This window comes from Delphinapterus leucas, chromosome 8, assembly GCF_059928025.1.
Source record: "Delphinapterus leucas isolate spDelLeu-1000000601 "Yukka" chromosome 8, BTC_Dleu_Yukka2, whole genome shotgun sequence".
Lineage (NCBI taxonomy): Eukaryota > Metazoa > Chordata > Mammalia > Artiodactyla > Monodontidae > Delphinapterus > Delphinapterus leucas.
Window position 1 is genome coordinate 18,742,015 of NC_143136.1, and position 22,662 is coordinate 18,764,676.

Genomic DNA, 22,662 nt, shown 5'->3' on the forward strand with positions numbered 1-22,662 from the left:
TGAGTATATCTTATTATATAAGTTTGATTTTTAAACAGCGTAAATATTTTACATATTCTAAAATAAAGTATATAAAAATAAAAGCAAATTCTAATATTGAAAATGAACAAACTAACCAAATTATATATCAGATTAGTAAAAATGACTACACAAACAAAAGAATTATTTCAAATGACTTTAGAACACCATATTTTGATGGTATATCCCTAGGGATTATAAGGACAAAATAAACTACCCAAAGTCTTAAGTGTATTCACTGTTTTATTAGTAGAGTAATATCTATATTATCATTTGTAAATTATTGTATGCATATTGTAGGATTAAACCGATAAATGATTATGTTACGTTATGGGAAACCAAATTTTTCAGTGTAATAAAGAGATACAAGTATAGAATTAAGAATTCAGTAAAAATCACAGCTAAATTTTAATTGGAAATATCAGTGTGTGTGTGTATTTGTGACGGTATCTTAATATCCTAGCTCTGTGCACTGAAAGGACCTAGAAGCAACATCAATCACCTCAGTAGCCATTATCACCCCTAGAACCCAGACTGTGGTCTCTAAAGTCAGTTCTTACTAAAAGCTACCAAGTCTCTTTGGAGGAATGACTGCTTCCATGTCTAGGGCAAGGAATAAAAAAAATTAACCTCGTACATGTTGGAATGATAGAAAGCAAGGGAGCTTTCAGTGATTAATGGGACGTTTCAAAAGGAAAAAAGAATGAGTTTAAAGGAACTTTCACTTAATTACTTACTTAGGACAATTTGAATATTACTGTGATTGACTGATACATATTGAATATATAAAAATCCATACTTCCATAGTAATGCTCAAAGATAAAAAGTCATAACAAATATTTTTTAAAACTTAGGGACTTCCCTGATGGCGCAGTTGTTAAGAATCCACCTGCCAGTGAAGGGGACATGGGTTCGAGCCCTGGTCCGGGAAGATCCCACATGCCGCAGAGCAACTAAGCCCGTGTGCCACAACTACTGAGCCTGCACTCTAGAGCCCACAAGCCACAACTACTGAAGCCCGCTGCCTAGAGTCCATACTCCACAACAAGAGAAGCCACCTCAGTGAGAAGCCCACACACCACAACAAAGAGTAGCTCCCCAGCTCGCCGCAACTAGAGAAAGCCTGCGCACAGCAACGAAGACCCGATGCAGCCAAAATAAATAAATAAATAAATGTATTTAAAAAAACACAAAACTTACTTGCCACTCTTGGTGGTAACTATTACACCAACTCATCACTCTGCAAATTAATAGTTAAAGAGAAGAAACTAAGAATGTATGCTACCTTTCCAATTGGAATTGTATCTCAGGATATAACTAAGTGCAGTTGATGAGAGAATGCTCTTCTTTATGAAATAATATCAGCTAACAAATGTTAAAGGAGTGATAGAACTAGAAAATCACCATTTTAGTCAAAGATCATCAATGAATGGCAACACCACTAGGTGAAAAGTTGCTGGGGAACTACTTTATGACAGAGATCTGGCTGTCTCTACCTTAAACCAGTGATCAATTATAGCATCACTAACAGTGGGACAGCCAGACATTATACACTTCCTGAAATGATGCAATTGGAGTCATACAGCATCACCTGTAAATTTTTTGTTTTAAAAAATTTTTTACCTGATCCAGTCAAGACTTAAGTTCTATTTTTCAGGAAATACAGGGGACATACAGGATATATACAGGGAAAATACAGGAAAACATATCACGAGGAAACAGTCACAAATCCTGAAGGTAGGGAGTTGTAAAGAAAGCCTGACCTGGTATCTTCCACAAGAAAATGTCAAAAAATGGGGAGGGGGGGGGACGCACTGTTTATGTTAATTTAAAGAGAATTAAGAAACATAACCAAATGCAATGGTGGTCTTTGATTGACTGCTACTTTGAACAAAACAGCTGAAAAAAGGCATTTTTTTGGAAACAATTTGAGACATTTGAATACGAACTGAGCATTAAATGATATTCGGGAATTATCGTAAATTTCATTAGGCATCATAATGGCATTTAGGTTATATGGGAAAATACCCTTATTTCTTGGAAATGCATATTGAAACTTTTGGAAGGTAACTATAATGTCTATTGTTTACTTTTAAGTACTAAAAAGAAGCAAAGATGGCAAAATAATCAATAACTGTTCAGCCTAGGTGATGAGTGTATGAGTACCATGCACCACCATCTTTTTAAATTTTTTTATTTTTGTATTTTGGAAAATTTTTATGAACAGCAAGAGAGTAAAGTGATCAATTTTGACCTTTAGAAAGCTCACTCCCAAGCTTATTGGGTGACAAGAATGGAAGCAAAAGACTCGTTAGATGATTACTGCAGTAGTCATCATGAAAGAGAGAAGTCATATGGACTCCATCATATAGAGAGAAGTGGGCTGATGGGAGACATTTTGCAGGCAGAAACCATAGGATTTTGATAGGCTCGAGGTGGAAGAGGGCGAAAGAAAGGCGAGCCAAGGCTAATAACAAAAGCCAATATATATCCAGTGTTTAGTATATGCCAGTGCAGTGGTTGTTCTAAGTGAGGCACGTGAGTTTAATTCCTGTAAATCTTCACAACCACCTTGTGAGGGAGGCACTGTTGGCACCTCCATTTTACAGATCAGGAAACTTGGGCACAGAGAGGTCAAGCAACGTGCCCAAAGTTATACCCCTAAGTAGGCGGCATTGCTAGAAGTGGAATCCGAGCACACACGCAAAACCATTCCTGCTCTTAAGGATAACATCTATACCATTAATTGAGATGCGAAAGAGTACATATTGTATTCACCTGTATGCTCCTCTTCTTAAGGTTTATACGACCCGGCTCACGTAACTTTCTTGGCCCCCACACAACTGGAACCCTTCTCGCCAACCCTGCGACTGGGTGATACAGGTGGTGGCCCTTGGGGAGAAGCATATGTCAAGGTGAGGCCAAGTGCGAATTCTAGAGAAGCGCCTACTATTTGGGGTAGGAGGGACGGGGTGGGTAGGACCCCCAGTAAGACAGTGCTTTTACGCCACGAATGACGCAAATCAACGCAAGAGCCGGGGGTGGAAATGTCGTCACCATCCGCCTGGGGTTGGCGGAGTTGCCGCGAGAGGGGCGTGTAGACCCCGCCTCGGTGGGTGGGGAGTGGCAGGCCCCGCCTCGGCCCCTCTGCCAGGCTCCGGCCCGAGTCGCTGCGGCTCTGGCAGCCGAGCGGGAGCGCGGAGCCCGGAAGGATGCGGCGCCCGCGGCGGCCTGGGGGTCCCGGGGGATCTGGGGGTCTCCGGGTGCTCCTCTGCCTGATGCTGCTGGGCAGCCGTCCGGGAGGCTGCAACGCCATTAGCGCCCACGGTCAGGAGGAAATGGGGGGATTGGGGGAGGATGGTGCCGGGAGCAAAACTCGGTGGGGGGCGTGGGGGGAAGTGTCACGCAGGTCGCGAGCTCAGGTAGAATGTGTGTGTGGAGTGGGGTAGGGGGAGGCACTGTGAGATGAGGAAGATGAGAGGGCGTCTGCGAGGAAAGGGGCGTAGGCCTGGAGGTGGGGCTGGGAGCTCGGGGGCGGGACCTAAGAGAAGCGGGCTCAGGGGAAGATTGCGGTTTGGGGAGAAGGAATGGGGGTGCATATGGACAGAGGGACCTAGAGACGGGATACAGGACCACAGGAGAAGCAAGTCTCTCCGAGGCGCCAAAAAGTGGCGACAGGAGCTGAGGGATGGAGGAGGGGAGGGAAGAAGAGGGAGCCCTGATCTGCCGGGAGAAGTCGGGGCCGAGAGCTCCGGGGTCCCAGCTTTCCGTACAGTATCAGGCCGAGGGAGGGGCCAGCGTTTCTCTTCAAGCCCAGAGAGGCCGATGGCTGTAATCTGATCTCCGATAAGAGAGGGACAGCTGGGGGAGGGGGCCGAAGAAGGTGAAGAGGGAAGGGTCGTCTCACGTCCCCCTCCCCACGGCCAGGCTTGGTGCTGACTCACGTCTGTGCGGACAGAGACAGTCAGCGCTGACTCACGGGCAGGGGGAGGGTGGGGGCGGGGCGCACGTGGGGGAAGGGGGCAAGCTCGCCGTCTGGCGTTCTCCTTCGCCGTCTGGCGTTCTCCTTCCCCGCCGGGCTTGGAGGCCAATGCAAGATACTTCCTGTGGCGCCGCGGGTTAGGAGGGTGGAAGATGAAGACTGAAATGGCGGAGAGGTCACGTCCCTTGGAGACTCCTCACCCTGTTACCCTTCCCTCCCCCATCACTGCTTCCAGGCAAGCCCTCAGCGGCGCCAGGCTCAGAGCTTCAGCGCCACGAACCGCCCCAGCAGTACAGGGGCCGCGGACTGCAGGGACAGCGTGGGGAGCATTGCCTTAGAGACACCCCGCCCATACCCCTTTCCCACACGAAGGGGAAGTGTGCTGGGTTCCCATCTCTTCTGACCCCCAGGCCATTATAAGATGCTTGTGGAGATTGGGAAAGGAAAGTCCCTTTTTCCTCAGAATTTGGACAAAAACTACCCCATAGTAATGCTATGAGAGTAGATGTATCAATATGATTCTCCACCATCACGATTCCCATGCACCTGGAGGGCTTCTTCTCCCTATTACTCACTTAAGCTAACAGAGGCTTTTAGGGGAAGAATCCAGACTTGCAGATCTTTAAAATCCAAAGCCGGATCCTGTGCTTTCTTCTCAAGAGGAGGACTCTTCCTCCTCTCCTCCCAGCTGAAAGCCTTCCTTAGAATGAAAGAATGGATCCCATCTGCTTCCCCCTTTTCTAGCCTGTTCATCCATCTGACCATTCTATGTGTGTGGGTGTCTGAGCCTCTGCTCACCTGTCCTCTACAGGCTGTCTGTTTGACCGCAGACTCTGCTCTCACCTCGAAGTCTGTATTCAGGGTGAGTGAGGCCCAAACATAGGATTTACAAAACAGAGTTGGGGGGGGTGATGTATAATAAGAAAGAAGTGGGGTGGGCTGGAAGGGAGAGGGGGAACTGGGCTTGGAGAGAAGGGGGACTGGACTGGAGGGGCAGAGCTCTCTGAAGCCAAGAGAGGAGATTGAGGGAGTGCTGTCTATTTGCAGCCTGGACTTGGGAAGGCCTGTTGTCCAAGCCCCCCACCACTGACACCACTTTTGTGCTCTTAGATGGCTTGTTTGGACAATGCCAGGTGGGAGTGGGGCAAGCCCGGCCCCTTTTGCAAGTCACCTCCCCAGTTCTTCAACGCTTACAAGGTGTCCTCCGACAGCTCATGTCCCAAGGTGAGGTCTAGATGCGCTGGAGGAGGGAGACTGTAACTTGGTTAGATAAGGGTGGGGAAGGGAGGGGCCACCTGACTCCAGGATTTCTCTCATGGAACATTCCTATCACACCCACTCTGGAACCTCACCTTCCCAGACCTTACTGGAGAAGGAGGCAAGACAGGAGTGGGGGTGGAACCCTAGAGATAGGCTGTTCACACTTAGACTCTCTGGAGGAATCCAGAGGAGGCTTCTAGAAGACACCTCACACTTAGACTCTCTGGAGGAATCCAGAGGAGGCTTCTAGAAGACACCACTGGAAGAGGCCAGCATTTATATCTTTAGGACCAACCCACTCCCTGGAACTGACTGAGTACTCCAGGGCCATGAATCCTGGAGTCTTCAGCCAGGAGAATACCCCACTCATCCAATTCACTCATTCAACCAATATTTATTGGGTACTTCTACATGGCAAACGTAGTTTTAGGTGCTTGCGATATATCAGGGAGTGAAACAAAGATCTCTGCCTACTGGGGTTTACATTCAGGGGTGAAGGGAGGGAATACACTAGAAATTAGAAAACACTAGTATGTTAGAAGGTGATAAGTGCCATGGAGAAAACAATTACAGCAGGATAAAGGGATCAGAAATGGTGAGGTAGGAAGCTGTGGTATTAAATTGAGTGGTCAAGATAGACCTTATTGAGACTGAAATTCAAATAAAGACATCAAGGAGGTGGGGATGCTTTCCCAGAAGGTTATCTCAGGGAAGAGTGTTTCGGGTGGCCAGGGAGCTAGATAGAATAAAAGCCCTAAGATAGGAGCGTGAGTTTGAGGAACACCATGGAGAACCCCTCTACAGAGTGGCTCTGAAGGAGTGATGGAGAGGCAGAGTAGAAGATGCAGTCAGGTAGGTAATGAGGGAAGGGATGCTCTGGGATTTTATATGAGAATGTATGGACATTGGCTTTACTCTGAGTAAAAGAGGAAACCATCACAAGGTTTGAGCATAGGGGTGCATGATCTCACTTCTACTTTAAAAAGATCACTCTTGCTGCTGTGTTGAGAATAGAATGTAGGGAGTCAATGGTAGAAACAGAAACACGAAACATTAAAAGCTATCACAGTAACTCATGTAAGAGATGAATAAGCATGGACCAGGGTGGTTGCAGGGAGGTAATGAGAAATGACAGAATTCTGCCTGTATTTTTAAGGTAGTGAGCATGATTTCATGAAATATTGGATAGGGCCATGAAAGAAAGGGAGTAGTCAAGGATGACACCTAGGTTTTATTGCCTGAACAGCTAGGTTGATGTACATGTCATTAATTATGCAGAAGGATCAACTTGAGGAAAGGGGTGTTCAGTTTTGAATACACTGAGTTTAAGATATCCATTCAATAACGTGGGAAGTTGAGTATATAAGATTGGGTTTTAAAAAGGAGAGGTCCAGAGTGGAGATATGAATTTGGGATTCTTTGGCATATAGATGGTAATTAAACCCATGAGGTGAATGAAATAACCAAAAGATTGTGTGTTTATGAAGAAGAGCCCCAAAGAATTCTATTATTAAGAGGACCAGAAGAAGGAGCAGAACCAACAAGGGAGTCTGAGAAGGGAGAGCCAGCAAGGTAGGAGGAAAAACAAGAGTGTATGGTGTCCTAGAAGCTAAGTGAAAGTGTATCAAGGAGGAAGGAGTGATCAACAGTGTCAAATGATGGTGGTAGGTTAAGTGAGATGAGATCTGAGAATTGACCCTGGATTTAGATATGCAGAAGCCACTGGTGATCTTGATGAAAGCCGTTTTGGTAGAATAGTTGGGAATAAAATCCTGAATAGAGTGGATAAGAGGGAATGGGAGGAAAAGAACTGGATACAGCCAGTATAAATAACACTTTCAAAGAGTCTTGCTACAAAGAAAAGCAAAGAAATGGGGTGATAGCTGGAGGGGACTGTGGGATCAAACAGTATTTTTATAAGATGGGAGAAACTGCATCATGTTTGTATGTGAATGGGAATAATTCAGTAGGGAACAGGAGAAAATGATGATGTAGGAAATAGGGGAGAATTGTGGGGAAGATGTTCTTGAGTAGGTAGTAGGGGATGAAATCTCGTGCTCAAGCAGAGGAATTGGCCTTATACAGGGACACAGATAGTTCATCTAATGTTAATAGGCAAAAAAGCAGGTATAGATCCCAGGATATGAGTTAAGAGCAGTACAGATTATTAATCCAGAAACAAGGAAAAAGGAATGGGGGTGGAGAGTGGGAGATTATCCCTTTAAAATAGATGACTGACCTTTCCTGAGAGCAGAGCTTCATGGAGGAAAACGGTCAAACGGAGATCTGCCTCATGATAAGATGATGCTGCTGAATGTTTAAAACAGCTGTATAGTGCTTTGGAGTTTTCCAAGCACTTTTATTTTCCTGATTGTACTTAATCTTTACTACAGACCCATAAAGTATATATTATTCTCACTTTACAAATAAAGAAAACTAAGGTTCAGGATCAATAAAAAGAAGCTGAGGGCTTCCCTGGTGGCGCAGTGGTTGAGAGTCCGCCTGCCGATGCAGGGGACACGGGTTCGTGCCCCGGTCCGGGAAGATCCCACATGCCGCGGAGCGGCTGGGCCCGTGAGCCATGGCCGCTGAGCCTGCGCGTCCGGAGCCTGTGCTCCGCAACGGGAGAGGCCACAGCAGTGAGAGGCCTGCGTACCACAAAAAAAAAAAAAAAAAAAAAGCTGAATAATAATATTGATGATGATTATAATAATAGCACTTATTGAAAGCTCCCTATGTGTCAGGTACTATTCTAACCATTTTGTATTGTGTATTTTAATTATCGCAACAATTTTAGGAGGTATAAACCCCCATTTTTCAGATGAGAGAACTAAGGCTCGGATAGGTTCAGCTAAGGTTACACAATTAGTAAGTGGCAGAGGACTTAAACCCAGTCTCACTGGAAGCAGTCTCACTCCCAGATCTATACCTGAGTGTGGGAAAAGGACAGCTCAAATCACCCACCGCATCTCTAGACCCCCTCCGCTGTTCCTCTGCCCTGCCAAATTCAATACACTGCTGGGTAGAGGGTGCAGTTTTGATCTACACTGGTCCCTGTTACTGGGCCCTCAGACTTTCCCAAGCCAATCTCAATCTCACCCTATTCTGTTCCCTGGCAGGACTGTCCTGGCACGATGACCTCACCCAGTATGTGATCTCCCAGGAAATGGAGCGCATCCCCAGGCTTCACCCAGCAGAGCCCCATCCAAGGGACAGGTAGGCATCATTTCTCATCAACTCTGTGGATCTGTGATCATCCTGATGGACAGGGGGAAATGGGTACAAAAATCAGCAGGCTGGGGCTTGGGTAAAAGAGGTTCTGGAGTAGTCAGTCATCTGACACGCTCACATGCCCAACACGAGCTGAGCTCATCCCTGGGGATCCAGCAGAAGAGGGCCATTAAAAACTGTTTTAGGGCTTCCCTGGTGGCGCAGTGGTTGAGAGTCCGCCTGCCGATGCAGGGGACACGGGTTCGTGCCCCGGTCTGGGAGGATCCCACATGCCTTGGAGCGGCTGGGCCCGTGAGCCATGGCCTCTGGGCCTGCACATCCGGAGCCCGTGCTCTGCAGCGGAAGAGGCCACAGCGGTGAGAGGCCCGCGTACCACAAAACAACAAAAAAAACTGTTTTGTTTTGTGTTTTTTTTGCCTAACAAAGTCTTTTTTTAATTTTTAATTGAAGCATAATTGATTTACGGTGTTAAAAACTGTTTTGAAACATTTGGACTTTTGGTATTTTGTTTTTGGTCTGGTTTGTCTTTTAATGAATTCATTTACTCAGCAAAAAATACAGGGTTATACTATGTGCCAATCACTGTGCTAATCTTTACGGATACAAAGTAGGAGAACAAGACAAATTACTTTTTCTCTAGTACTGACATAGGAAAGATATGTTAGCAAAGTTTCACCCACATCAGACTCAGATATGAATCAGATAATGGTAGTACTTGAACTGATTTCTGGGATGCATCAGGAGATAGAGAGAGTGGAGAAGCTATAATAATTAGTACTACATGGTATTGGCACAGACATATATATAAGTACTTATAAGTACGTGTAAAATTATGTTCCTTTTTACAGTTTTTTAAAAATATACGTGCATCTATGCTTTTTCAAATTCTTTTCCCATTTGGATTGTTTCATAATATTGAGCAGAGTTCCCCGTGCTATACAGTAGGTCCTTGATGGTTATCTGTTTTAAATATAGCAGTGTATACAGGACATTTGGTATCTTAAAAGAAGCATCAAAGTAGTCATCATGGAACAAATTAGAATTTTGTCGGACTGAAGTCGTTTAATGTTCGGTTTTGTTACTATGTGGAATTGTATATGGTAGGAGGCACCATCATCTTTTTGTGGTTAGGGGCTCTGAAGGCATCATTCAGACCCTGTAAAGCAGAGGAAAGTAAATGACGGCTCGGGGCTCAGACGATGACACCAGGTGAAGGAGGCAGAGTGGGGCAGGGGGAACAGAGTGAGAGCGCACAGTCCTGAGTGTTTGAATGCGCACTTGGGGACATGCCCACAGGGACAGTGTGGCAAGCTGCAGACACAGTTCATCTAGGTTCCCAGCTGCCTTCCCCTTCTCCTGTTCTCCCCTCTCCATCCCTAGCCTCACGCTTCCAGCTCTGCCGCTGTGTTTCAGGGATCCGGGCATGCTTACCAGGGAAGCGATGACCTCTGCCCCTGGCTTGGCCCTCTGGCCCTTCCCCATGCTACTGTCTCCTCGCCTGAGGCTACCTCATCTCTTAAGAGAGCAGGCTCATTCTATGCTAAGCCTGGACCCACCATCTCTGCCTCGTAGGCTCTATATGCCCTCCCCCACACGACCAACACACACACACACACACACACACACACACACACACACACACACACACTTTGCTTTCCTCCCCAGATCTGGCTTGGCGCCCAGGAGACCGGGTCCCGCTGGGGAGCTGCTTTTACAGGGCATCCCCACTGGCTCCGCCCCTGCTCCCCAGCATCGGCTTCCTCGACCTCCAGTAGGTAGGGGTGGAGCTGGGGCAGGCTCCCCCCTCTCCCCTTTGCAGGCTGAGCTGCTGCCCCCTCTCCTGGAGCATCTGCTGCTGCCCCCGCAGCCTCCCCACCCCGCCCTGAGTTATGAACCTGCCCTGCTGCAGCCCTACTTGTTCCATCAGGTGAGCCCTGGACCTCCGCCCCACCGCAACCCCAGTCCCCCAGCCCTGATGTCTGCTCTCATCCGAATCTCTGGTTTCCCACAGTTTGGCTCCCGCGATGGCCCCCGGAGCTCAGAGAGCTCCCCAGGAATGGTCAGTGTTGGCCCCCTGCCCAAGGCTGAACCCCCAGCCCTCTTCAGCAGAACTGCCTCCAAGGGCACGTTCGGGGCTCACCCTGGCCGTTCCTATGGGGACCCTCCAGGGCCTCCGCCTGCTCAGCTTCTCCAGGAGTCAGGGCTGCTCTACCTGGCCCAGGAGCCACAAGTGCCCAGCAGGGCCAGGGCACCAAGGCTGCCAGAGCAAGGGGGCAGCAGCCAGGCAGATGACTCCTCAGAAGGCTATGAGGAGGAAGGACTAGAGGGTCGCAGGGAGAAGCCTCCTTCCCCAGAAGAGCAGCCAGGTAACAGAGTCCGCAGCATCCACTCCCTGCCTGTGGGGCTGCTTTCTGGGAGGTGGGGCGGGGAGGGTCCTTCCTGACTACCCATGCATTTGTTAATTTGTCCTTAAAGTCACCTACACACTCAGCTAATGTCTACCGACCACCTGCTCTATGCCAGGCACTAGGTAGGCAGTGGGGATACAGTGGGGGCAGTAGAGCTGACATGACTCTTCTTCAGCTGGGGGATCAAGGAGTCCCTGCTGGGCCTGAAGTTTGGTCTTGACACAGGAAGCTCTTTCCCCCAAAGTGTGGACAAGGGTGGGAAGGGGAGGGCATCAGTGTCCTGGTGTTTGAAAAGTTCTTAAATGTACCACCGGTCCCCTCCACCCCCAAATGCATCCCACAAGTTCATCTCGGCACCAGCCCTAAGCTCCGTGTCTGGCTCCCTGCAGATGTGACTCTGCAAAGGCTGGCAGCTGTGCTGGCGGGCTACGGGGTGGAGCTCCGTCAGCTGACTCCTGAGCAGCTCTCCACCCTCTCCACCCTGCTGCAGCTGCTGCCCGAGGGTGCAGGACGAAATCTGGGTGAGTGTCCAGGCAGAGAGACTACCAGCCCCGTGGAGGCCTCTTGCCCCACTTCTCAAGACCACAGCAAGCAACCTAGAGGGAAAGGGCCAAGGTCAGGGGAGGGAGTTCTTTTGAGACACGGAGTCATTGCCAGCCAAGGGCGGGGAGCAAGGGGTGGGGTGGTGAGCCGAGAGGTTAGAGCAGGAAAGGACTGGAGGATGGAAGCCACGGGAAAAGAAGCCAACAGGGGGTGTGAGCCGGGACCAGGAGGCACGGAGAAAGCTGGGCGGAAGATAATGAGGACCTAAGGAGGGGCATGGCCACTAAAAAGGAGAAGCCAATGATTGATGGGCAGAGGGAGGACTGAGCAGAGAAGAGCTTTGAGAGGTGTGGCCAATAACAGAGGGAGGAGTTGATAAAACAATGAATTATAAGGCAGAGGCACAGAGGCATGAGGCCACGCGTAGGAAGAGACCAGCGATGGGGTCTTGGTTACTGACGCGGGGAAAGAGACCACAGCAAATGTAACAGGCTCAGGGCCTCTGGCCTTTTCTCCCACCTGCGTTGTGTGGACCTTGGCCTTGGCCCTTTGCCCAGAGTCTTGTTTTTCCTGTCTCTGCAGGAGGGGTTGTAAACATTGGAGCTGACATCAAGAAAGTGAGTTTGTGACACCTGCCTGACCCATAAGTGCCCAATGGCAGCAAACCCCTTGACTGAAATCTAAATCTCAGTATCAGGACCCAGAATCTGTATCCTCCAAGCCCTCATTTTGGTGGAACTGAGGCCCAGAGGCTGCAAGTCATTGTTTAAGGTCTCACCTCAAGTTGAAGGCAGAGCTGGGACCAGAAGCTAGAATTCTTGATTCACTGCTTTTTTACACTACAGTCATCTCAGACCACACTCTGAGGGTCCCTAGGGGAAGTGGGGGGACGCGAGCAGGCGGGCTCCTGACTGCCCTGCGGCTTGAGGCACTCTATCCGTTTCACATGTTGGATTTCTAAGATTGTGTGGCTAAACAGAAGTCGAAAAATCACGGCTTGCCTGTTCATCTTCTCCCCTAACCCCAGCTTTCCTCACTCTGGAGCTTCTCCCCACTCCAGCCCCATCCTGTGGATTATTACTGATCATGAATAATCACTCATTCAGTCCTTTTTCATTCATTCATTCATTCATCCACTTGACTCACTTTCCTGGATGCCCTCTCTGTACCCGGTGCTGACCTGGGCCTGGGGATAGAAAGAGAAACATGTCCTAAGCACCCCTGTGGGAGCTCAGCGTCCGAGTGTGGACCCCCTCCCCCCCGACCCCTCCACCGTTAGAGACCATACCTCTGTCCTCTCTTCTAAACAGACAATGGCGGAGCAGGTGCAGGGCGCAGACGCAGCGGAGCCTCCACCGCCCACGCCCTCCCTGCCCGGATCCCCCACTGCTGGTCCCACCTCCAATAAAGCCCAGCAGGAGCTGAGCTCTGGATCCTCTGAGCCTCCCAAAGCTGCCGGCCCCCCTGCCACGCCCATCCTGCGAGAGGAGAAAAGTCCACTGGGCCAGAGCCAGCCCACGGCGGCAGGGCAGCCCTCTGCTAGGCCATCAGCAGAGGAATATGGCTACATTGTCACTGACCAGAAGTAAGGGCTCCAGCCTGGGGCAGCCTCCTGGTCCCTTGGGTGTTGGGCTGGCCCGCCTGGCAGGAAGCAGAGAGCAGAAGTCCAGATGTGGAGTACACACGGGGCTGGGCTGCTCTGCACCCCTGGAGGTTGTTTCAAGGAAGTGGCCTAGAGGGTCCCCACTTTCCTTCCTCTGCCGGCTCCCCACCTCCAGGCCCCTGAGTCTGGCTGCAGGAGTGAAGCTTCTGGAGATCCTGGCTGAGCATGTGCACATCTCCTTGGGCAGCTTCATCAACATCAGGTGGGGCTGTATCTGGCTGGGGCAGCAGGGATCTAGCAGGTAGCTTGAAGCGGGAGGTGGCTGGAGGGGCTCAGGGTAGGAGGGGAAGACAAACTGTGAGTAAGGGGCCAAGGTCGGGTCAAAGATGTTTCCAGCTGCACTGAAGGTACAGCCACACCCAGCCCTGCTGCTGGCCCCATCCAGTATCTTCCCAGCCTCAAACACCCCTGTATGGCATCTCTGATTGGTTTTAGCCCCATCCTCTAACAGGGAGAGGGCCAGAGAGGACCTCTCATTTTGAATCTGGCGTCTGTGGTGGGTGAGGCAGTAACATACCTCCTATTCGGCAGTGTCGTGGGACCAGCCCTTACCTTCCGCATCCGGCACAATGAACAGAACCTGTCTTTGGCTGACGTGACCAAGCAAGCTGGTAAGTACTCCTTGACCCCAGCCTGAGTTGTATATATCCAGGCCTGTGGCTGGTGCTCCCCTTGAAATATTCCCAGCCCACATGGACCCTGCCTGCCACCTGGCATAGCATGACATGGGGTGGAGTCCACATGGGGCTGGACACAATCTGACCTACATCCTCCCTGCAGGGATGGTGAAGTCTGAACTGGAAGCACAGACAGGGCTCCAGATCTTGCAGACAGGCGTGGGACAGGTATGAGATAACTGAAGGATCAATCAAAGCTCCAGAGGGCTCATGTTGCCCACAAGAGATGCAGGCAAACGACAGGAGAATAGGAGCTGAGATCTATCTGGCTGGTCCCCCAGCTTTGCCAAAGCAGCCCTCCCCCGTGCAGTTTTCTTTCTGACCAGCAGATGGCCCCAGCAGCTCCTCCCTGCAGGTCCAGCCTTCTCTCCGAAGCCAGCTTACTTGGAAGAATCACCTGAGATGGCCATAGCTGTCCATAGATGTTCTAGAGCAAAGTCTCAAATTCCAAGGGAAAACATGACACAGAAAGGACACTGAACTCAAAATATGCTTCTATTCTGCATCCAACACTGATGCCTCACATTCTACTCTTTGATCTCTTGGGTCTCTCTATACTTCTCTGTATCCATTTTTAAATGCAAAAACTCCTAGGGAGGGTCACCCACTAAGTCTCTGGCAGTGCAATGTGGTTGAGTTGCCTCAACGGGGATTGAGAAGGAAGATCTTCGGCCTCTCCAGGTCCTTCTGCCTGTACCGCCATGCCCCTGCCTCCCAGCTTTGCCCCAGGAGATATCCTAGCAGGGAGTGGGCCATGGGACAGGGGTGGGGAGCAGCTCCTAAGTCTCCCCACACCACTGCCCCCCTTGATTCTAGCCTTGTTCCCACAGAGGGAGGAGGCAGCCGCCGTCCTTCCCCGACCGGCCCACGGCACCTCTCCCATGCGCTCCACGCTGCTTACTCTGGTGGCCCTGGCGGGTGTGGCCGGGTTGCTCGTAGCTCTGGCAGTGGCCCTGTGTGCACGGCAGCGTGCGCGGCAGCGGGACAAGGAGCGCCTGGCCGCGCTGGGACCCGAGGGCGCCCACGGTGACACTACCTTTGAGTACCAGGTGTGCAGCCCCAGACGCTTGTTGATGAGAGGGAGTGGAAGGGGCTCGGGAGTCGGGGCCTCACCTGGGATGAGGGTGGGGAGCTGGATGTCCAGGCAGGTGCTGGAGAAGCCCCAGTGGGAGTGCTGCGGGGCAATTTTGAATGGATGGGAACTGAGAGCAGATGGTTGCTGACGTTCTCCCCAGTGCTGTGATTCGGGGGGGGGGGGCTCTAGGCTTCTGCTCTGTGACATCCGAGGTTGTCATAGGCATAGGCACCAGCCAAGCAGAACAGCCCCGAAAAGGATGAGAGCCATGGCAGAAGACCCTACCCCAGAGGAAATGGGTTTCATTCAAAAGCAATCAAGGACAAGCCTAGGGACTCTACTGAACTGAGCCCAGGACCCTGTTGGGAAGGATTCAGGAGACCTTGGACCCTGCCCCATCCTTCTTCCGCAGGACCTGTGCCGCCAGCACATGGCCACAAAGTCCCTGTTCAACCGGGCAGAGGGTCCACCGGAGCCCTCTCGAGTGAGCAGCGTGTCCTCGCAGTTTAGTGATGCGGCCCAGGCCAGCCCCAGCTCCCACAGCAGCACACCGTCCTGGTGCGAGGAGCCCGCCCAGGCCAACATGGACATCTCCACGGGACACATGATTCTGGTCAGGACAGGGCATCGGCCCAGAGTGGGTGAGGGGACCGGACGGTGGGAGGGGCAAGGCTGGCAGTGGGGGCCAGCGCCAGGCTGTGGTGTCCCTGTAGGCGTACATGGAGGACCACCTGCGGAACCGGGACCGCTTGGCCAAGGAGTGGCGGGCCCTGTGTGCCTACCAGGCGGAGCCCAACACCTGTGCCACCGCCCAGGGGGAGGGCAACATCAAAAAGAACCGCAACCCTGACTTCTTGCCCTGTGAGTGAGTCCTGCTGACCCGCCGGCCCCAGCCCTCTGTCTGCTGGGAGCTCTGGAGGGCTTGGGGGCGGGGCCGGGATCCTGGCTCAAGCTGAGTGGCAGAGGTGCCAGGACCCCAATGACTGGAGGGACTTCTGGGGTGGGATGCGGGGTCTGTGCAGATGACCACGCACGCATCAAGCTGAAGGTGGAGAGCAGCCCTTCTCGGAGCGATTACATCAACGCCAGCCCCATTGTGAGTGGCCCCCACCTCCTCCCTGTTTTCATCCTGCCCCCATAGACTCCATTTCCCCACCCAAGGCCCCAGAATTGTGAGCCTGATATCCTAGCATGGAAATGGGGCTTCTCAGCCTCCCCTAGACCCTGGCCCGCTCCCTTTGACCGAGCGTCTCCATAGTGGCATTTCCCATCCTGGCTCACGATGTATCTTTCCCGTCCCCAGATTGAGCACGACCCTCGGATGCCAGCCTACATAGCCACACAGGGCCCACTGTCACATACCATCTCAGACTTCTGGCAGGTGGGCTTTTGGAGGGAGGGCTTTTCCAGGGAGTAGGCGCCCTTGTGGCCAGCCAGGGCCAGCCAGGTCCCAGGGAGGTTAGAATGGAGCTTACCTGGGTCTCTGTCCCTAGATGGTGTGGGAGAGTGGCTGCACCGTCATTGTCATGCTGACCCCGCTGGTGGAGGATGGTGTCAAGCAGTGTGACCGCTACTGGCCAGATGAGGGCTCCTCCCTCTACCATGTATATGAGGTCAGCAGGACCCCACGGCCAGGAGACGATGGGGGTGGAGAAAATGGATGGTGCACCGCTCATGCATGTGTGAACATATGTGTATATAAACATATATGTGCATACACATATTCACATACATGCATATACATGTGTGTATGTGTGTGTCCAGTCTAGGGCCAAAAAGCACTTGTAAGGACCTATGATGAAAGGTACAGATACAAAGCTATAAAACCACTGAAACTAAGGTAAGAAGCTAAGAGCCAGGAGTACAGTTTTGAGACAGGGAAGATAAGTATACTCAAAGGCCAAGATTGAGACCTACTTTTATTGAGCCTAACTTAGATCTGAGTTTCCTGGAGGCCAAAGCGAAGAAAGAAATGCCACCAGTCACATATATTGCTTATTTAAAACAGAAACAAACTTTTTCATTAGGAGAAAAGTTAGGTAGGGGGGAACTGGGCAGAGGCAAGGCAAGGGAAGGAGCAACATTCCTGACAAATGGGAGGTGACACCCCCCCCCAATAAGACAAGAGACATTAATTGCACACGTCCAGTTTCTCATGAGCACTGGATAGCAGTTTTGCATCATCAGATGAGCACACAACGGTCTTTTTAAGTTTTAAAAATTGGTCTTGCTTGTGGTTAAAGAAAAAAATCAAATGGAAAATATAGAATTTTATCAAAGTTTATGGTGTGTGTAGCACAGACACTTTGCTAGTCTCTGTGCAGAAGAGGAAGGAGAAACTTTGAATTCAAGAGGCTCACAATATTGGGAATTCCCTCGCGGTCCAGTGGTGCTTTCACTGCCCTGGGCCTGGGTTTGATCCCTGGGGGATCTAAGATCCCTCAAGCCACGGGGCTCAGCCAAGACAAACAAATGAAAACTCACAATAGTTGTGTCTAGATGAAAAAGCCACCAGTTGTCCTGAGCAGTCCATTAAGTGACACAAACAGCTAGGGTTCTTGGGGACAGCTGGAACAGTTGGGGCGGGTGGTTGGGTGAGCTTCCTGGAGGATTTAGAATCTGACTGGCCTGGGAGGCCGGGAGGATTTGGAGATGCCCTGCCGCGCTCAGTCCTGCACCCCCTCCTCCGCAGGTGAACCTCGTGTCGGAGCACATCTGGTGCGAGGACTTCCTGGTGCGGAGCTTCTACCTGAAGAACGTGCAGACCCAGGAGACGCGCACGCTCACGCAGTTCCACTTCCTCAGCTGGCCGGCAGAGGGCACCCCGGCCTCCACCCGGCCCCTGCTGGACTTCCGCAGGTGAGCGCCCCAGCGCCTGGGCGGTGGGGCGGCCCGGGGGAGGCTCCGAGGAGCCGGAGAGAGAGCAGCACAGGAGCAGGGGGCCGGGAGCTAGGCTCCCTTACCTTCCCCCAGTCCATCAGGTCCTCCTAGGGCCCCAGGTCAGGTGAGGCAGATCCTGTAGCCTGACCTGGAGCCTCGGCCTCAGGTCCACTGGTGCCCCCTGCTAGACACCCCAAACCAGGACTGACTCTGACTTCCTGGACCCCCTTCCAGACACCAGCCCCCAAACCAGAACTGACGCTCTGTCTCGCTGTGCCCATTCCTCCACTGCTGTACTCCAGCCCCTGTCTGCTCTCTCTCTGCTGGCCAGCTGTCTCCTCCCTCTCTCTTGCACTCTTTTTCTCCCTGCCTCTCCATGTCCGGTGCTTTCTCCGTAACCCCATTCCCCCCAAGAAGGGCTCACTTTGTTTCTAGCTCTCTCCCTCTCCTCGGTCCCTGCTGCCTGTTTCCGCCTGTCCTGTGCTTCCAGGTGGCCAGCACTAGTCTCTGTGTCTGCTGTCCCCTCGCTGTCTCTCACTCCCTCCTGCCATCCCCCTTCTTTATCCCTCTGTGTCTCTTTGCCTCTATTTTTCTTTCCCTTTGTCTTTCCCTCTCTTTCCCTCTCTTCCTTCCCTCTTTTCTCTCCCCCCTCCCTCCCCCACCCACCTCTTTGTCCATCACTGTGTCTCGAAGTCTGTCTCACTCTTCCTCTCCATCCACGTTTCCCCCTCTCTGCACCTCTTCCTGTTCCTTCTCCCTGCTCTGTTTCCTCCACCTCCCTCCCATGTCTGCCTATTTACTCTGCCTCTCTGTCTCTGTCTCCCCCCACCATCTCTCATTCTCTACATGGCTCTATCTCTCCCTGGCTCTGTCTCCCTTCACTGTCCCCTCCCTCCTCCCTCCCCCTCTCTCTCTCTCTCTCTCTCTCTCACGGCTGCCAGTGTCATTTTTGTGATCTGCAGCTAGTATTCTCACTCCAGTTGCATAGTCACAAAAGTGATCATTGGCAGGTGTGGCCGCTGCATGGACAGGACATGAGGACGTGTGGGCCCAGGGACCACCCTGAAGGCTGCTGGGAGAGCCGGGGGCTGGGGGGACTCAGGCAAGAGACAAATACTATCAAAGGGAGTGCGGGAGGATCTCTGGATTCTTGGGGACTCAGTGGAACCAGGTGGGGGCTGGGACAGGAGGCTAACAGGGGGACCTGCCCTGTTCTGACGCTGAAACCGTGACCAGGCCAGGCCTCCAGCATCCCCTGCCTGTCCCCTCTCTAGACAGGTGGCTGAGAAGTCTGCTGCCAGGCTGGGGCCTCACCCACACTGTGGCGGCTTCCTGCTTCTCTGCCCCTTGCCAGGCTGGCCTGAGGTCTCTAGGCGCTAGGCAGAGAGCAGAGGGGCAGAGCCGGTGGGGGCGGGGGGCAGTTGAGGGAGGAACCTGGGGATAGTTTCTGAGCCTCAGGACAATGGTTTCTAACTGGGGTCCCCGGGGCCTGAGGCACAGGCTTCTCAAAAGCAACGCTAGGGGCATCAGAGCTATTTTTTTTGTTTTCCACATTTAAAAAATCTTTATAGAACTAGTGCATGGACCTGTTTTAAGGCTGCACAGGTTAGCCAAAAGGTTATATTTCTTTGCTTTAGGCTGGGATTATGTAAACTCAGTTGGCATTAGACACCCAGAACAAATTAATCGCTGCTTAATAAATATAGTTTGGTGAAGGTCCACCAGAGGCAAGGCAAAATAATTCTTTAAGTCCTAGAAAGTGACTCTGAGCAAGTTCCTTGACCTCTGTCTGTTTTCTTACCTGTGAAATGAGAATGATGACCATACTTTAGGGGTTGTTACAAAAGTCAGTAGCATAAAGTCTGTAAAGTCTGCTTTAAGTGCTTGGCACGTAGCAAGGGCTCTATTAATTCTAAATACTGTTTCTTATCATTATTATTAAATGATTGGGAACCACTGTGGCAACTTCTGTTCAACCCCAGCCCTGATATACCAGCCAATATGCTAGAAAACCATGTGGACTCCTGGAAAACCTTTCAAAGTCACCTGGCCCCTGCAAGCCTTGAGGAACCAGATGGAGGACCACTAAGTTCCAAGCTTCCCCTGAAGTACTCTAATAACCCTTCAGAAGGTCCTCCCTTGCCCTGGCCCATTGGAGGTATCAGAAATCTGCAAGTGACTCTCAAAGCAGGAATGTCATAAGGGACAAGGGCAGGTTAGACTGGGCCACCGAGAGAGGAAGAAACCCCCTGCTCATTGCTGAGCTGCTGTGATCAGGGCAGCAGAGTCGGAGGTCCAGGTGGACCAAGTCTGAATATGACCCAACCACGGAACACCAGTGTGGAGGCAAGACTTATCCAGGGAGACAGGCGCAGCATCATATTCAGAGCGGAGGTGTTGTCCTCCCCTCGCCAGAGGAACTCTGTGCCCAGGGCTACTACCCGACCTCACTGCTGGTGAGGACCACAGGTAGCCTGGGTGGCGAGCGGAACACCTTGGGCAGTTGTAGGGGCAGAGCAAGGATGTGGCAAGATTGACACCCTTGAAGTCACCAGAAAGCCTATCCTCCCCGAACTTCTGGCAGAGGTGGCTGTTAATATTATTATGTCTTATTATTAATCATACTATCATTTAATGAGCACCTACTGTGTGCCAGGTATTGCACTTAGTTCTTTACATGGATTATTTCACATAATCATAGTAAGAACCCTAAGAAGGAGGTTACTACTCTTATCATCCCCACTTTACAGGTAATAAAACTGAGGCTCAAAGAGGTTAAATCAGTTGTTCCAGGTGCACAGCTTGGGTACATAGCTCGTAAGTGATGAGGCAAGCCCAGTGCCACCTACACTATCTCTGGTTCTTTGCCTCCAGCCCTGACTCCTGTCTCCAGCCCTCTTCCCTCCTCTGCCATTGGCATGTGGGGAGAAAAGGAAGAAAGAGAGGCCCTCAGGTGTGTGTTTCGGTTCCCCTTTCCCTCTGCCGGTGCCCCCTGACCTCACGCCCATTTCTTATTGCAGGAAGGTGAACAAGTGCTACCGGGGCCGCTCCTGCCCCATCATTGTGCACTGCAGGTGCGTTCAGGGGGGCTGGGGTGTGGATGGAGGGGCCCTTGATGCCAGCAAACTACAGCCCATGGGCCAAATTCAGCATACCATCTGTTTTCTTAATGGCCCATGAGCTAAGAATGATGTTCCTATTTTTAAACAGTTGAAGAAAAAAAAAAAAAGTTTGACAGAGACTATACGTGGCCCACAAAGTTGAAAATATTTACCATCTTGTCATTTACATAAGAAGTTTGCTGAATGAAAGCCTGGCCAGAGGCTGGAGAAAGCTATTCCCTCTTGCTGCCTCTGCCTCAGGGCAGAGCCAGGGCTATCCTTTTCGGTTACCTCACTGCCCAAGAGACACCCCATGGGTCACAGGCTCCCCACTCGAGACCCAATTCCCAGGGCCTATGACCGTTCCCTCATCCTCCATTCACTCATCCCACCCCCATCCCCAGCTAACCCTAACAGCTCCACCAGTCTCCCCCTCTCCTCCTGGTTCCTGCTGGATCCCAAACTCAGCCTGTCACCATCTCCTCTTTCAGTGACGGTGCAGGAAGGACTGGCACCTACATCCTCATCGACATGGTACTGAACCGCATGGCAAAAGGTGACGACCCCCCTCCTCCCCGGCCACAGCTCACCTACAGCCCAGCCTCTGATTAGAGTCTCCCCAGCCCCTGGGATCACAGGAGTTCGTGGAGGGCAGGTTGCCACACCCCCAGGCTTTCTCCAGTCCTGCAAGCCTCCCACCCCAGGATGCCCTAGGCTTTCGGGGTTTTACCCTCCTCTGGACACCCCCTGAGCAGCCCCGTGCTCCCCCTACCCAGGAGTGAAGGAGATTGACATCGCTGCCACCCTGGAGCATGTCCGTGACCAGCGGCCTGGCCTCGTCCGCTCCAAGGTAACCGTTCCTCCCTCCACCCACCCTAGCCACCACCCTTCCCCAACCAAAGTGGCAGCAGCCGGCCTCTCCTGCCTGCCTCCATACCCCTCCCCCGGGAGGGCTCCCTCCCCCCCACCCCACAAGTGACCTCCCCAAAGCACCCTCCACCCCCGGGGCAGGAGCAGAGGCCAGGACCCCCCATGACCCTCCTCCCCCTGCCCTTCCCCAGGACCAGTTTGAATTTGCCCTGACAGCTGTGGCGGAGGAGGTGAATGCCATCCTTAAGGCCCTGCCCCAGTGAGACCCTTGGGGCCCCTCCGTGGGCAGCCCAGCCTCTGCTCCTTCTTTGCTATGTGAGCATCTGTGTACTCACTCCTCACTTCCCCACCTGCCACCTTGGCCCCTCTTGGGCATGTCTAGCCCTTCCAAGAGGAGCATGTAAAGAAGGGGAAGTGGGAAGGGGCACGCCGGGAGCCCTGGCATCAGTCCCGTGGGGGAGCTGGCAGCTGGCCAGGAGGAGAGGAAATCAACAATTCCACCCCAGAGCCTCCTCCTGCCTGAGTTCCCTGGCCCCCATTTCCCACCACTCTGGATGCTCCCAATATGTCTGTGTGGACGCCCTCCACCCTCCGGTGTGGCTAGAATGGGGCGGAGGGGCCACCATGTCCAGCTCTTCCTGTTCTCCCAGCCCCTGCTGCCCGCTGACCTGCCTCCACGACCCACACTCTGGCCCTTGCCCTTCCTACCCCCTCCCCCGGCCCTCCCTCCGCCACATGCCACTCAACTCTCTCCCCCTGGCACAAGAGAACATTTCTAGAAAAATCTACTTTTGTATCAATGTGAATAAAGTTAGTGTGTCGTGTGTGCAGCTGCAACCCAGACTCCTACGCATTTCTGTCTGCTCTGCTTCCAGACTCCAGCCCTGGCCTCAGCCTGGAGCCGGGCCCTGCTGCCTTTCTCAGGAGATGCAGAGAGGGTGATGGGAGGGCCAG

At 52.0% G+C, this 22,662-nt stretch overlaps 1 protein-coding gene across 2 annotated transcripts; it reads left to right on the forward strand.

The window, feature by feature from the left end:
* The first annotated feature begins 1,318 nt into the window (after positions 1-1,318).
* On the forward strand, positions 1,319-22,606 carry PTPRN (protein tyrosine phosphatase receptor type N). Of its 2 annotated transcripts, XM_022567747.3 has the most exons (23): positions 1,319-3,345; positions 4,812-4,862; positions 5,111-5,224; positions 8,380-8,476; positions 10,157-10,418; positions 10,503-10,857; positions 11,289-11,420; positions 12,025-12,059; positions 12,753-13,027; positions 13,221-13,307; positions 13,637-13,716; positions 13,886-13,950; positions 14,613-14,831; positions 15,270-15,470; positions 15,571-15,718; positions 15,880-15,953; positions 16,161-16,238; positions 16,351-16,470; positions 17,550-17,716; positions 20,758-20,811; positions 21,330-21,394; positions 21,615-21,688; positions 21,900-22,605. In XM_022567747.3, the coding sequence occupies exons 1-23, from the start codon at positions 3,231-3,233 to the stop codon at positions 21,969-21,971; spliced, it is 2,940 nt and encodes a 979-aa protein (XP_022423455.1). In that variant the 5' UTR covers positions 1,319-3,230; the 3' UTR covers positions 21,972-22,605. The 2 variants fall into 2 exon arrangements, with proteins under 2 accessions (XP_022423455.1, XP_022423456.1); XM_022567748.3 differs by lacking the exon at positions 13,221-13,307 and having other exon boundaries at positions 21,900-22,606.
* The last annotated feature ends 56 nt before the right edge of the window (positions 22,607-22,662 follow it).

Coding starts and splice junctions, on each gene's coding strand:
- PTPRN (XM_022567747.3), top strand. CDS start 3,231: ATGCGGCGCCCGCGGCGGCCTGGGGGTCCCGGGGGATCTGGGGGTCTC. Junction 3,346..4,811: donor CAACGCCATTAGCGCCCACG/GTCAGGAGGAAA, acceptor TGTCCTCTACAG/GCTGTCTGTTTGACCGCAGA. Junction 20,812..21,329: donor CCCATCATTGTGCACTGCAG/GTGCGTTCAGGG, acceptor CTCCTCTTTCAG/TGACGGTGCAGGAAGGACTG.